Raw genomic sequence first — 16,215 nt, 5'->3', positions numbered from 1 at the left:
TATTCTATTATAATTAAATTAATTACTATTATCTGTTAAGTGAATGGCAATCATTATTGCCATAGCAATATATTTTATATCAGCACAATCCATGAGGAGCCTTTTTCTAATTGCACCAGCTGCCAGCCAGAGCTTGACATTCCCTACAATACATTGGATACAATGTATGTATTGTAGGGAATACATTAAATAAATGTAATTATTTTTTATTTTTATAATATATTTTTATTTTAATAATTATTTAATTATTTACAAATCAATTGTAGGGCATACATCAAATAAATACATTAAACACTTAATTTCCTATAGAAAACCAATAAATTAGCAAACACCTGAAGCATTAAAGCTGCTCTCTCCCTCCCCTGTGCTGCCTGCCCCCTGTCCGTGTGTCCCAGGCATGCAGCAGGAGAACAGCCTGAAAACCTGGGTGGAGCCCGGCCTGTTCGAATGGACCATATACATGAAATACATTTAATTATTTGTAATTTTAAATTAGTAATTTTTTAATTATTGAGAAATACCTGAAGGATTAAAGCTGCTCTATCCCTCCCCACGACTGCCTGCCCCCTGTCCGTGTGTCCCAGGCATGCAGCAGGAGAACAGCCTGAAAACCCAGGTGGAGCCCGGCCTGTTCGAGTGGATCATATATATGAAATAAATTTAATTTTTTTTAGTTTTTATAATGAATAATTTTTAAATTATTAACAAACACCTGAAGCATTAAAGCTGCTCTCTCCCTCCCTGTGCTGTCGGTGTGTCCCAGGCATGCAGCAGGAGAACAGCCTGAAGATCCGGGGGCAGCCTGGCCTGTTCGAATGGACCATATACATGAAATACACTTATTATTTTTTAATGAATAATGAATAATTTTTTAATTATTAACAAGCATTAAGGCATTAAAGCTGCTCTCTCCCTCCCTTGTACTGCCTGACCCCTGTCTGTGTGTGTCCCAGGCATGCAGCAGGAGAACAGCCTGAAGATCCGGGTGGAGCCCGGCCTGTTCAAATGGACCATAAACATGAAATACATTTAATTATTTGTAATTTTTAATGAATAATTTTTTAATTATTGAGAAACACCTGAAGGATTAAAGCTGCTCTATCCCTCCCCACTACTGCCTGCCCCCTGTCCGTGTGTCCCAGGCATGCAGCAGGAGAACAGCCTGAAAACCCAGGTGGAGCCCGGCCTGTTTGAATGGACCATATACATGAAATAAATTTATTATTTTTTAATGAATAATTGTTTCATTATTACCAAACATTGAAGCATTAAAGCTGCTCTCTCCCTCCCTGTGCTGTCGGTGTGTCCCAGGCATGCAGCAGGAGAACAGCCTGAAGATCCGGGTGGAGCCGGGCCTGTTCGAATGGACCAAGTGGGTGTCGGGGAGCTCCCTGCCCGCCTGGATCCCCCCCGCAGACCTGGCTGCAGCCACGCTCAGCGTGGACACAACCTACAGGTACCAGGGGCTGCTCTGGGCACCCAGCGCTGCTCAGGGCAGCCACGGGCTGGGAGAGCTGCTCAGGGCCTCAAAGGAAACTCACAGCAGGCTCCAGATGCTGTGCTGAACGTGACCTGGAATTAGATATAAATATATATTTTTATGTATTTTTATATTGTATTTTATATTTGTGTGTGTGTATGTGTGTATACATGTGTGTATATATATATATATTTTTTTTTATATATATGTGTGTGTATATATGTATGTGTATGTAGATATATTAAATAATATCTATAAATATATCTAATATATATATATATAACCTGGAAATTATATATAAATATATATTTATTTATATTTTTTTATTTATTTAAATATATATTTGTGTGTGTGTGTATATGTATGTATATATGTGTGTATATATGTATGTGTATATAGATATATTAAATACTATCTAGATATATATTAAATATATATAATATATAACTTGAAAATTATATATAACTATATATTTATATTTTTATTTATTTATATATCTCTGTGTGTGTGTATGTGTGTGTATATGTATGTCTGTGTGTATATGTATGTATATATGTATGTGTGTATATATATATTAAATAATATCTATAAATATATATTTATATATATATGACCTAAAAATTCTATATAAATATATATTTTTATATTTTATATATATACATGTATACATGTATGTATATACATGTGTGTATATATATTAAATCAAATCTATATATATAACATATGTATGACCTGAAAATTCTATAGAATATATATAGAACATAGTGTACATATATATATGACCTGAAAATTCTATAATATATAATATGAAACATATAGATAAATATATGATATAATAATATTATTTATATATATTTATATAGAAATTATATAAATATAATTATATAGAAAAATATATATAAAATAAATTTTGGCTCATTATCAACCAAATTTCCCACATCACTGGCAATTCCTCCTGATCATGGAGGTTACACAGACCTTGCAGGTAGTTAGAATTCTTTATTTTGACCATTCCCTGACTGTGTTTTTCTCCTCCCAGACCTCATATTCCTGTCAGCAAGTTGGTGGTTTCTGAATCTTACGACTCCTACATAAGCAGAAGCTACCAAGTAACGAAGGAAATCATCAGTGAATGTAAAGGCAAAGGTGAGTGAGTGCTGCAGAGGGGGTGAACAATTCCAATATTCCTGAAATCTTGCCCTCTTAGGGGATGAATTCCCAGCCCTGAATCTCTCATCCTCTCTCCCAGAAGCATTGGAAAGTCCTGAGCTCTAATTTCAGATACACTCCTCCTACAAGAGAGGGCCAGAAAGTTAAATAGCAAAATTATTTTAGGGATCCTGACCCATTGGAGTGATAGGAATTTATTTCCCAAGGGAATAAATGGAAATTCCCAAGAGAATTCATTTATTCCCAAGGGAATCAATGAATTATTTTTCAGATACATCACCCTACAAGAGAGGGCCAGAAAGTTAAACAGCAGAAATATTTTAGGGATCCTGACCCATGGGAATGGTGGGAATTTATTCCCAAGAGAATTATTTTTTAGATACATCACCTTATAAGAGAGGGCCAGAAAGTCAAATAGCAAAATTATTTTATTTTAGGGATCCCACTGGAATGATGTGAATTTATTCCCAAGGGAATTAATGAATTATTTTTCAGATACATCACCTTACAAGAGAGGGCCAGAAAGTCAAATAGCAGAAATATTTTAGGGATCCCGAGCCATTGGAATGGTGGGAATTTATTCCCAAGGGAATAAATGAATTATTTGCCCTCTGCTGTGTGTTCTCAGCACTAAATTGGGCATTTTCCCTCCCCTATCTGAGCCCCCCCTCCAAATTATATTCCCATAAAAACCTTAGAACATTTCTACAAATACAATATATTGAAATTTTGAAATTCTTAGTTTTTTTAAACCCCTATCTGTTATTGTTGATCCACAACATTCTGAGAATCCCTAAATTCTGATGTTTTCACTGATTTCCTCTCACTGACCTGTCTCTGCATTCTAAGCTTTGATTTTAATGGTTTGCACCCAAAATTCAAGAGCACAGTGGGGCATTGCTCGTAAAGGATCTCAGAAATGGAAAGGCAAAGCTGCCGCTGTGCAAAGGCAGCCAGTGAAATTAAAGTGTTTGTTGGAACAGGAATTAATCTTTGTGTGGGCAAAAAGCATCTGCTTGCCAGCACAGCTAAAATCTCACTGGAATTCTTGTTTTCTCCAGAAAGCATTTTCAAAGCAAGTAGGAGTGAGTTAAGCACTACCCTGAAAATTGAGAAATGCTCTAAACATGTTAACAAATCCCATTTTCCCCTTTGTTCTCTATTGTATTTGTGGGGTGCCCTGTGGCAGGGAGGAATGTGACTCTGTGTTCTCAGAAGGCTGATTTATTATTATATTATATTATATATTATATATATTATATTATATTATATTATATTATATTATATTATATTATATTATACTATATTATACTATATTATATTATGCTATACTATATTATATTATGCTATACTAAACTATACTAAAGAATACAGAAAGGATACAGACAAAAGGCTATAATATTATATATAATATAATATAATATAATAATGAAAATTTATTACTCTTTCCAGAGTCCCGACACAGTTTGACCCTGATTGGCCAATGAGTCAAAACAATTCACGTGAAACCAATCAAACAATGAGCAGTTGGTAACAATGTCCAACCACATTCCAAAGCAGCAAAACACAGGAGAAGCAAATCAGATATTTATTGTTTTCCTTTTTCTCTGAGGCTCCTCAGCTTCCCAAGAGAAAAATCCTGAGCCAAGGGATTTTTCAGAGAATGTGAATGTGACCACAATTCACAGCTCGATGTGTTGTTAGAGGATAAAGTATTTTAAAAGGCTGCTTGATCTGGGGCACCAGCCCCTAAACCTGGCTTTGGGTCCCTCCTCAGGTTGTGTTTCTCATTTTATTTCAGGAAACAACATCCTGATCGTGGCTCACGCATCCTCCCTGGAGGCCTGCACCTGCCAGCTCCAGGGGCTGTCACCCCAGAACTCCAAGGATTTTGTACAGATGGTCCGAAAGGTGAGGGCCAGCAGGGCCAAGAACAAGAGGAGATCTGCTGGGGCAGGGCCTGGCCTGAGTCTGAGGAGTTTCAGGAGTCAGGAGGGTGAGGGAGAAAGGTTTGAGGGGCTGGGGCAGAGTGTGGGGCCAGGGACCCTCCTGAGATGGGTGTGCAGGGGCTGTTTGTGCTTTGTGGGGCCAGATGCCCACCTGAGCCGCAGGAGCATCCGTATTCCCCCAAAGTTCAAACAAAACAGGAACAAAAATGTTCCTGAGCTGCAGGAACACCCACATTTCCCCCAAAGCTGGGCTGGTTTGGGACCACATTCGCTTTGAGCTGGTCCCTATTTAAACCTACATCCCATCCAAACCTGCATTCTTAAACCAACATTCTTAAAACTACATTCTTAAAACTACATTTCATTCAAAACTACATTCTTAAACCTGCCTTCTTAAAACTACCTTCTTAAAACTACATTCTTAAAACTACATTCTTAAACCTACATTCTTAAAACTACATTCTTAAAACTGCATTTCATTCAAAACTACATTCTTAAACCTACATTCTTAAATCTACATTCTTAAAACTATCTTTCATTCAAAACTACGTTCTTAAACCTACATTTTTAAAACTACATTTTTAAACCTACATTTTTAAAACTACATTTCATTCAAAACTACATTTTTAAAACTACATTCTTAAAACCACATTGCATTCACACCTACATCCTTAAACCTGCCTTCTTAAAACTATCTTCTTAAAACTACATTCTTAAACCTACATTTTTAAACCTACATTTTTAAAACTACATTTCATTCAAAACTACATTTTTAAAACTACATTCTTAAAACCACATTGCATCCAAACCTACATCCTTAAACCTACATTCTTAAACCTGCATTCTTAAACCTGCATTCTTAAACCTACCTTCTTAAAGCTACCTTCCTAAAGCTACCTTCTTAAAACTACATTCTTAAAACTACATTCCATTTGAAACTACATTCTTAAATCTACATTGTCAAAACTACCTTTCATTCAAAACTACGTTCTTAAACCTACTTTTTTAAAGCCACATTTTTAAAATCACATTTCATTCAAAACTACATTTTTAAAACTACATTCTTAAAACCACATTGCATTCAAACCTACATTCTTAAACCTGCATTCTTAAAACTGCATTCTTAAAACTACATTCTTAAAACTACATTTTTAAAACTACATTTTTAAAGCCACATTTTTAAAACCACATTTCATTCAAAACTACATTTTTAAAACCACATTCTTAAAACCACATTGCATTCAAATCTACATCCTTAAACCTACATTCTTAAACCTACCTTCTTAAACCTACCCTTTTAAAACTGCATTTTTAAAGCTACATTCTTAAACCTACCTTCTTAAAACTACCTTCTTAAACCTACCTTCTTAAACCTACCTTCTTAAAGCTACATTCTTAAAGCTACATTCTTAAAACTACATTCTTAAAACTGCATTTTTAAAGCTACATTCCATTCAAAACTGCATTTTCAAACCCACATTCCAAGGGTATAATCTGTTTTATTTTCGTGGTGCACAGTCTGTCGATCGCCATCTGAAAATGGACTTTGGGAGAGGGAAAGAGAGAAAAAAAAGGGTGAGATCCTGGAGTGGCAGGGCAGGGTCAAATCCTGCCTTTTTTTGCCTTAATTCCCACCTCTCTCCTCGCAGATTCCCTACCTGGGCTTCTGCTCCTGTGAAGAGCTGGGGGACACTGGTGTGTGGCAGCTCACGGACCCTCCCATCCTCCCTCTCACTCATGGACCGACCGGAGGCTTTAACTGGAGAGAAACGCTCCTGCAGGAGTAGGGGACAGCCCTTCCAGCGCTGGGGATCGCCTCCTCTTCCTCCTCTTCCTCCTCTTCCTCTTCTTCCTCCTCCTCGTGCTCTATCGCCAGCAGGAAAAGCCCTCCTCACCTGCCCCGCACACCTCACACAGCCGCGGCCCTGCCAAAAAAAAAGTCTTTTTGCGTTTAAATGGGCTGTAAATCAGCTCGTTTACAGCGAAATGGGGGGGGAAAAAAATAAATTCAAATACAGCTCGAGGCTCTTGCACAGCTCGGGGTTGGTTTCCTCACCTTGGAGCAGCTCTGGTGACACTTTCACTGTAGGGACCATGAGAATGTGTCAGGCAGGATGCTGGGGTCGTTTTCTCGCTGCTGTTTTTGCAAAGTGTCTGCAGCCTTGTTCAGCACCTCGTGCTTGCTCCACTCCCAGTCCCCAAACCCTCAGCACCTCCCAGAAAAATCCAAAAAAATCAAAAAATCAAAAAAAAATTCCTTCCCCAAGGCTGGAAATGAGTCCAGGGCTGCCTCTGCAGGCCGCACCAGGTTGTTCCTCTCCTCTGAGCGAAGATGGGAGTGCTCAAAATGTGCTGGATATTGTGCAGAGATGGGTTGATATTCAGGGAAAATCAGAGATTGGTCAATATGAAGCAAAAATTCTGGCTCAGAGGAAAATTCCGAATTTCACATCGGTTCCAGGTGGAGTTTGGGCATCAAAAGTCAGCACAACAAAAGCTGGGAGGGATTTGTTGGTTGATATTCAGGGAAAATCAGAGGTTGGTCAATATTAAGCAAAAATTCTGGCTCAGAGGAAAATTCCGAATTTCACATCGGTTCCAGGTGGAGTTTGGGCATCAAAAGTTCAGCACAACAAAAGCTGGGAGGGATTTGTTTGAAGTGGAAATAAAAGAAGACTTTTCCAGCCGAACCTGAGGGATTTAGGAAGTTCAGATTTGGGGTTTTTAGTCCTTTATTTTGGTTATTGAAACCCACCCGTGTGCCCAGAGGTTTGTGCTGTTTAAATTCCTTTCAGAAGGCTTTGGAAAAGGGTTTTTTTTTGGTTTTTTTTCCCTTTTCTATTGGGATTTTTTGTGCTGGCCATTCAGGAGTGGCTCTGTGTCCCTTTGGCAGCCCTGGGGAGATGCTGCAGGGTGCTCCAGGGATGATGGGATGGAAAAGCTGCTGGAATTCAGCAGGAATTCCATGGAATTCCGAGGGCTTTTCCTCCTCACCCTCCATTCCCAAGCTCCACCTGTCATAAAGACAAAACAGCTACAAAAAAACCCCAAAAACCAGCACATTTCAATTTAGGAACAACATTTGATGTGATTATCCAAGGAGGGAAGGGTTGGGATTGGGGGGAAGGTGGAAAAGGAGAATTTCCATCTCTAACCAAGAAGTTTGGGATCCCAAGGGGAATCCTTTGGTGCCAGAGCCTGCAGGATGCTAAAAAAACCCAAAATACACCAGAGTGGGTATTTATAACCTAAAGTGGCAGCAGAGCAGGGGTTTTTAGGATTAGAATTACCTAAAATTATCAGCTTTGGTGATAAATCATCAATAAATTATAAATTATATGGAGATAGAATTATCTAAAATTTTCAGCTTTGGTGATAAATTATCAATTATTTGGTGATAAATTATCAATTATCAATAAATTACAAATTATTTGGAGACAGAATTACCTAAAATTATCAGCTTTGGTGGTAGATTATCAATAAATTATAAATTATATGGAGATAGAATTATCTAAAATTTTCAGCTTTGGTGGCAAATTATCAATTATTTGATGATAAATTATCAGTTTTCAATAAATTGTAAATTATCAATTATTTGGTGATAAATTAACAATAAATTATAAATTATTTGGTGACAGAATTACCTAAAATTATCAGCTTTGGTGATGAATCATCAATAAATTATAAATTATATGGAGATCGAATTATCTCAAATTTTCAGCTTTGGTGGCAAATTATCAATTATTTGATGACAAATTAATTATTAAATTAAATTAAAATAAAAATAAAAAATTAAAATTAAAATAAATTAAATAATTAATGATGAAAATTGATTTGCAATTTTCAATAAATTGTAAATTATCAATTATTTGGTGATAAATTATCAATAAATTATAAATTATTTGGTGATAGAATTATCTAAAATTATCAGCTTTGGTCAAAAAATTGCTGCAGGCACTTCAGGTTTGTCAGCAGGTATTTAAAACTGGGTTTAAACGGGATGGAAGAGATTTAGGCCCACTCCTGCCTTGGTTTGGGCCAAAGTCTGAGCATTCCCGGGAACAAAATGATCCCAGAATGGTTTGGGTGGGAGAAAACCTTGGGATGGAGCAGCCACAGCTGCTCTGGGCAACAAATACAAAATAATTTTTAAAAGTGTGAAAACCACAAAAGAATTAAACAAAAAGCAGCATCCAAGGCACGTTGGGGTGTTCCAGGAGAAATTTCTGCATTTCTGCCATCCTTTCCCAGCTCTGCCTCTGCTCAAAGTGCTGAAGTGTTTGAAATGGGTGAGAGGCCCAGGTTTGATGTTTATTAATCATAGGAAAATCAAGTTTTTGTGGTGTTTTGGTGGATGTTCCCTTTGGGCAGGGCTGGTGTCACCTCCCCCAAGCTGCCACAACAACCAGGGAGTGACAAAAACGGCAGTTCCAGCTTCCCTAAAGAGGAGAAAATTGGGATGGAAAAAAACCCAAAAGAGGGAAGAAAATTGGGATGGAGAAAACCCCAAGAGAGGAGAAAATTGGGATGGAGAAAACCCCAAAAGAGGAGAAACAATTGGCATGGAGCAAATCCCAAAAGAGGAGAAAATTGGGATGGAGAAAACCCCAAAAGAGGAGAAACAATTGGCATGGAACAAATCCCAAAAGAGGAGAAAAATGGGATGGAAAAAAACCCAAAAAGAGGAGAAACAATTGGCATGGAACAAATCTCAAAAGAGGAGAAAATTGGTACAGAAAAAACCCCAAAGGAGGGGAAAACATTGGGATGGAGCAAACCCCAAGAGAGGAGAAAATTGGGATGGAGAAAACCCCAAAAGAGGAGAAACCATTGGGCTAGAGCAAACCCCAAAAAAGGAGAAAATTGGGATAGAGCAAACCCCAAAAAGAGTAGAAATTTGGGATGGAGCAAATCCCAAAAGAGGAGAAAATTGGGATGGAAAAAAACCCCAAAAAGAGGAGAAACCATTGGGCTGGGGCAAATCCCAAAAGAGGAGAAAATTGGGATGGAGAAAACCCCAAAAAGAGGAGAAACAATTGGATGGAGAAAACCCCAAAAGAGGAGAAACCATTGGGCTAGAGCAAACCCCAAAAAAGGAGAAAATTGGGCTGGAGCAAACCCCAAAAAAGGAGAAAATTGGGATGGAAAAAAACCCCAAAAAAGGAGAAAATTGGGACGGAGCAAACCCCAAAAAGAGAAGAAATTTGGGATGGAGCAAACCCCAAAAGAGGAGAAAATTGGGATGAAAAAAAACCCCAAGAGAGGAGAAAATTGGGATGGAAAAAACCCCCAAAAAGGAGAAAATGGGGCTGGAGCAACCCCAGAGGGGCTGAGCTCAGTTTGGAGCCCACCCTGAGCCCATCCTGGCCACTATCCCAGCTATGCCCACAATCCACAGGATGAAAATTCCATTATTTCTACTTTTAGGACTGTGTAACACACCTTAGGCCACTCATAAGTGCTTTATTACAGCAGGGATGGGACTGAAAAGTCAGGGAGAAAATTCAGGACAGCGAAATAAAAAACCCCAACCTGCTCCTGTGTGGTTTTATTGCTGCCAGGTTCATTTTTAATTGTCATTTAAATTTTTTTTTTGCTGTGTGCAGACATTCTGAAGAGCATTTCTGGCTTGTTTTCATCCATGCAAAAAACAAACAAACAAAAAATTAAATATTTGACAATCACACCAAAAAAAAAAGAGAAAAAATTTGGTCGCTGAGGCGTGTGAATTCTCCAGAATTTTGTGTAAAAATTGGGGCAGGAAATATTGTTGTGTTCTAATATTTATTTATCTCAGATCCTGCTGGAGTTGAGTGACATTAAAAGGAGATTTTCAGGAGCACGAAATAGAGAGGGAGCAAAAGCTGAATGTACAATTTGAGTGGTGTCAGCTGCTCTTTGATAAAATAATAGAGAAAAAAATGTGTTCTGGTTGGGGAGGTAGATGTTCAAATACTCTTCTTTAAATATATATATATATATATTTTTGGATGTTTGGGAAATATTTTGACAATTGTAGTCTCATCTCGAATTAGGTGTCAGGAATCACAGGGAGAAAAATCTTATTTTCTTCAGCATTTTTTGAGTTTTCTTGGGGGTTTTGTGTTCAACAGTCTCGTGTTGAAAGGGCTTTTTGGGTGGAAAAAAAGAGAGAAAATGTTGTTCCTTTTAAAATTTATAACTGAGAGGTTGAGAGGACAAAAGAATTGCTGCTTCATTTTCACCCCATTAATGTGGATTTAATGCTCATTAATGTGGATTTGGTGTCACTGCAGTGGTTTGTCCCAGAACATTAAACTTGAGCCTTCCAAAATCTTTTCCTTCACTGTGAGCTGCATCAGATCCCAACTTTTATTCTATCAGCACTTCCCAGGTTTTTCCCTCTCTCCACAATTAAGGAAAGAAAAGCTGCAAACCTGCCGAGAATAAAGGGTTAATTTTAATAATTTGCAATGTATGGCATAGAAAAAAAAACCAAACAAACAAAAAACCAAGAATTAAATTGACTTTACACTCAAATGAACAGAGCTTTGCTTGTTTATGCAAAATGAGGATCCAGACCATGATAATTTCAGTAAAAATTGGTATTTCCCTTTTCAGTGGCACGGAGCAGTTTCAGACAGGGGCCAGGGCTCTCCTGCTATGAAATTCTGGTGAATTTAAAGGAAGTGGTGAATTCATCCCCAGAGAATTCCTTTGGTTCCTGGTTTGGTTGGATTTCTTTCAAAAGAGGCACTGAGGGAATGAAGTACAGGGAGGAGATGGGGGAGCAGTCACTGAACACAAGAAATGCAATTAACAGTGGCTGTTAATTACCAGCCCGGCTGCAAAGGCTCCAGATCACTTCTTGCTGCTCCCCACTTCCTCAAATTCATCCCCCAGGGACTCTTCATGACCCACAACAGAAAATACTCAGCCAGTTCCTTTATTATTTCTCATTATTTCTCATTATTTCAGTACTTTCTGAACTTTCTCTCCATGACATCTCCTCAGACTTGATGTTATCAACAGCTCCTTTTCCTTTTTTGTTTTTTGTTTTGTTTCATTTTCCCCTTGTACCATTCTGTTCATCATGGATTTTGGTTTATTTTATTTAGTGTGAGCAGACTGTATTTATTTGAGAGAGAAAAAAAAAAAAAGTTCGCCGTTTAAAAAAAAAAACCCCAATACCTGTATTGCCAAAACCAGCTGTAATTACCTGTGACATCTGTATTTTTTTATTTTAGGGCTGGGGCAGGCAAGGGGAGGGTGGGTGGTTGTTTTTAATCTCAGTTCTGAGTGCTGTTCAAACCACCTGGAACAACCACTGCGTTCTGATTCTCTCCTCACATTAAATGGAACTCTCGGGAGTCAGGCACAAACACCTCGTGGCTGATTTAATGCAGATTTAATGCAGATTTAATGCAGATGCGAGCACTTTTCCTATTCCGGATTTCCTCCGGAGCGCGCTGGGGCTTTGAGCTGCATTTTCCCTTTTTTTTTTCTGAGGCTGAAATTCGCTCCCTTGACAGCAGATGGCACAAAATCCTCCCCACTCCCGCTCTCCGTGCTCGGGGATGGGATTTTCCCTCTGAATTCAGATTTTCCCCGGAATTATTTCACTCTCAGGTCTGGAACTGAAGCCACGACTTTCAAGCCAAACTCGCTTTTCCAACACATCCATCTTAATCTGGGTTTTAATTTTTATTTTTTTTTCCTTTCAACCCAATTTTATTTCTTTTTTTTTCTTTCAATTCCGTTTCAAATCCATGACCTGCAGCTCTGTTTTCCAGTAGAACTGATTCCTGATGATGAACACAAAAAACACAGATTTATCATCCAAACACCCTCCGAGTGATGAAATTTCATGGGAAATAATAATAAATAATATAATAATAATATAATATAATAATATATATAATAAATATAATATATATTATATATTTATTATATTATATATATTATATTTTATATATTATATATTATATATTATATATTATATATTATATTATATATATTATATATATTATAATATATTATGTATATTATATATTATAATATATAATATATATTATATATAATATATTATATATATTATATATATAATATATATAATATATATAATAAATAATATAATAGTAATAATAAAACACACCTTGTTTTTATAATTAATTTTGTCCACTTCACTCAAGCACACACAGCTTTTAAGCCACCACTATCTTATTAAATTCCGTTTATTTTGACTGAATTCTGAGCAGTTCCAAAGGAGGATCTGCCAAAAATTCTCTTTTTGGGAAATCACAAATCACGAGGTAAACTCAGATACCTGCGATGTTATCACACAGCTGAGGGGGCACCAGGCTGGAATTATCAGACCTGCAAGGAAAATCCCGAATTGTGGCCCTGGGAGCTGCTGGCGCCCCCTTCCCTCCTCTCCCAGCCCCAGGCACAGGCACCGATTCCCTTTGGGATGGTTGGGAAATATTTTGACAATTGTAGTCTCGTCTCGAATTAGGTGTGAGCAATTCACAGGGAGAAAAATCTTATTTTCTTCAGCATTTTTGGGTTTTCTTGGGGGTTTTGTGTTCAACAGTCTCGTTTCGATTTCCCTGTGCTGTTCCTGCAGCATCCCCTGGCACAGCCACCCAAAAACCTCCTGGCACAGTGGCACAAAAGGGACTTTTCCTTTTTAATCCAGATGTTTAAAATGGATTTTAAGCTGCCTTGCCATATCCACAAGGGTCATTTTTATAATCCAGGTATTTAAAATGGGTTTTAAGCTGCCTTGCCATATCCACAAGGGTCATTTTTATAATCCAGGCCTTTCAAATGGGTTTTTAAGCAGCCTTGCCACATCCACGGGTGACATTTTTGGTGGTTTTTTTTTAGTCCAGGGATTTAAAGTGGGTTTTTAAGCAGCCTTGCCACATCCACAAGTGACTTTTTTTTTTTTAATCCAAGGATTTAAAATGCATTTTCAAGCAGCCTTGCCACTTCCACGAGTAACATTTAATAATCCTGGCATTATAAATGGGTTTTAAGCTGCCTTGCCAAATCCACAAGGGTCATTTTTATAATCCAGGTGTTTCAAATGGGTTTTTAAGCAGCCTTGCCACATCCACGGGTGACTTTTTTTTTTTTAATCCAAGGATTTAAAATGCATTTTCAAGTAACCTTGCCACTTCCACAAGTGTCATTTTTATAATCCAGGCATTTAAAATGGGTTTTAAGCAGCCTTGCCACTTCCACGAGTGACACATTTTTAATCCAAGGATTTAAAATTAATTTTAAGCATCTTTCCCACATCCACGAGTGACACTTTTTAATCTAAGGATTTAACATGGGTTTTAAACTGCCTTGCCACATCCACAAGTGATTTTTTATAATCCAGGAATTAAAAATGGGTTTTAGGCAGCCTTGCTACCACCATTAGTGATGTTTTTTAATCCAAGGATTTAAAATGAGTTTTCAAGCAGCCTTGCCACATCCACAAGTGTTATTTTTATAATCCAGGTATTTAAAATGGGTTTTTAAACTGCCTTGCCACATCCACGAGTGACTTTTTTTTTTAATCCAATCATTTAAAATGGGTTTTAAACTGCCTTGCCACATCCACAAGTGTCATTTTTATAATCCGGGCATTTAAAATGGACGGATTAAAAAATTAAAGCCGGTTTTTAAGCAGTCTTGCCCCATCCACCGAGTGCGCGCTGCCTCCCTGACCCGGGGAACGAAACCCCGGCCACCCCAGCCTCAGGGTGACCCCACCCCACCTTTCCCTGCCCTTTTCCCTCCTCCCTGCCCGGGCTGAGCCGGGGGCATCGCTGAAACTCCGAGTCCCCGCTGCTGTCGCCCACCGGTTCCGTGAGGTCACCGCGGGCTCCGCGCCGCCACCGCAGAGGAAACGCGGGCTGGGGGCAGAGGGAAGGGACAGCGACCCTGGGGCGGCTGAAGGCACGGGAAATGCGCTCAAAAGGAGCGCGGAGAGCGCGCAGGGGAAGCCGAGCCCAGCCAAGCTCAGCCCAGCAAAGCTCAGCTCAGCTCAGCTCAGCTCCTCCGAACCCGGCTCAACTCATCCGAGCCCGGCTCACCTCAGCCCAGCCGAGCTCAGCTCAGCTCAGCCAAGCTCATCCGACCCCAGCCAAGCTCAGCTCAGCTCAGCCCAGCCAAGCTCAGCCAAGCTCAGCCCAGCCAAGCTCAGCTCAGCCAAGCCCAGCCCAGCCCAGCATGAGCGTGCCCGGGGCGCTGCTCGCCGTGCCGCTGCTCCTGCTGCTGCAAGGTAAGCCCGGCTTTATCCCAGCCCAGCTCTCCTCCCCAGTCCAGCTGGGAAAACTCTTCCCAGAGCTCCAGCTCAGGGCACAGGGCTGCTGGGTGTGGGTGACAAAATTATAATGTCACCCTTTTCCCAATTTTGTCACCTTTTTCCCAATTTTGTCACCCCTTTCCCAACTTTGTCACCCCTTTCCCAATTTTGTCACCCCATTCCCAATTTTGTCCTGTCCCGGTGCCCTGGCCAGTTGGATCTGCTTTTCTAGAGGAACCCCTCTGGGAGTTCTCTCCCACATTTGCCCTGAGCCAGGACATCACCCCATGCCCAATTTTGTAACCCCATGCCAAATTTTGCCACCCCATTTAGGAGTTATCACCCTGTTTAGGGGTCAGTGAGCTCACTGAGTCCCAAAACCAGGATCAGTGACACAGAGTTACTCCTGGCAGCTTGAGGTGACAAAGTATTGGGGTATCCAAAGATTCTGCCTTAAATTTGGGCACGGGATCAAAATGAGTGCTTGCTTTGCCTGGGTCAGAAATCCAAATCTGCCCTTTTGGGTGCATTGTGTGGAGTCAGAGCAACTTAGGGAGAACTTGCAAAGTTCTTTGGAAAGGAAAAGCACTCGAGATATTCGTGCCCTCACTCCTGCTAGAGGAGCAGCTCATTTGGATCTCCTTTGGCTTCAGGCACAGGAGTGTGCCAGGTTCGTGTCTGAGTGCCGGGCAGGGGATGGAGGGAGGGTCCAACAGGACCCAGGGAAGGAGCAGGGCACCCATCCATGGCAGGATCCCTGCGGGCTTCACTCCTGCCCTTTGCAGGAGAAACGGCTCCGTGATCCTGGGGCTGGATCCATGGATCCTTTCTGGATCCTGGAGCAAATTCCCTCTCCCTCCTTGGCAGACCCTGGAGCAGAAACCACTGCAGGGCTGTCTCTGACAATTTGCTAATTCTCAGTACAACCTTTTTGCCCCAGACTCGTGCAGGATGAATTTGTAGCTGCTGCCTTGGCTTCCAGAATTAATTCAGCTCCATCCACAGGTCAGCAGTCAGGACAAAAACAACTCATTAAATGGGGTGGCTGTGGGTTACAATCTCACAGGTAACTGCACCAAAATCGTTAATTGGGGTGGCTCTGTGGGTTACAGACTCATAGATAACTGTGCACCAAAACTAACTCATTAAATGGGGTGATTGGGGGTTACAGGCTCATGGATAACTGTGCACCAAAACTAACTCATTAAATGGGGTGATTGGGGGTTACAGGCTCACAGGTAACTGCACCAAAATCATTAATTTGGGTGGCTCTGTGGGTTACAGGCTCATAGATAACTGTGCACCAAAACCAACTCATTAAATGGGGTGATTGT

At 39.7% G+C, this 16,215-nt stretch overlaps 1 protein-coding gene across 2 annotated transcripts in view; it reads left to right on the top strand.

Annotated features, from left to right (window-relative positions):
* Positions 1-9,858, top strand: part of UBASH3B (ubiquitin associated and SH3 domain containing B) — an 83,111-nt gene extending 73,253 nt beyond the window's left edge. For both annotated transcript variants that reach the window (XM_071449771.1, XM_071449772.1), the window contains exons 11-14: positions 1,312-1,456; positions 2,520-2,626; positions 4,452-4,561; positions 6,249-9,858. In XM_071449771.1, coding sequence (XP_071305872.1) covers positions 1,312-1,456; positions 2,520-2,626; positions 4,452-4,561; positions 6,249-6,386 — 500 coding nt within the window. In that variant the 3' untranslated portion in view covers positions 6,387-9,858. The remainder of the gene's footprint in view (positions 1-1,311; positions 1,457-2,519; positions 2,627-4,451; positions 4,562-6,248) is intronic.
* Positions 9,859-16,215: the final 6,357 nt, after the last annotated feature.

The sequence above is a fragment of the Agelaius tricolor genome, unplaced genomic scaffold, assembly GCF_023055355.1.
Source record: "Agelaius tricolor isolate 1412-34295 unplaced genomic scaffold, bAgeTri1.0.p SCAF_29, whole genome shotgun sequence".
Lineage (NCBI taxonomy): Eukaryota > Metazoa > Chordata > Aves > Passeriformes > Icteridae > Agelaius > Agelaius tricolor.
This window is presented reverse-complemented; position numbering and strand designations above follow the sequence as displayed.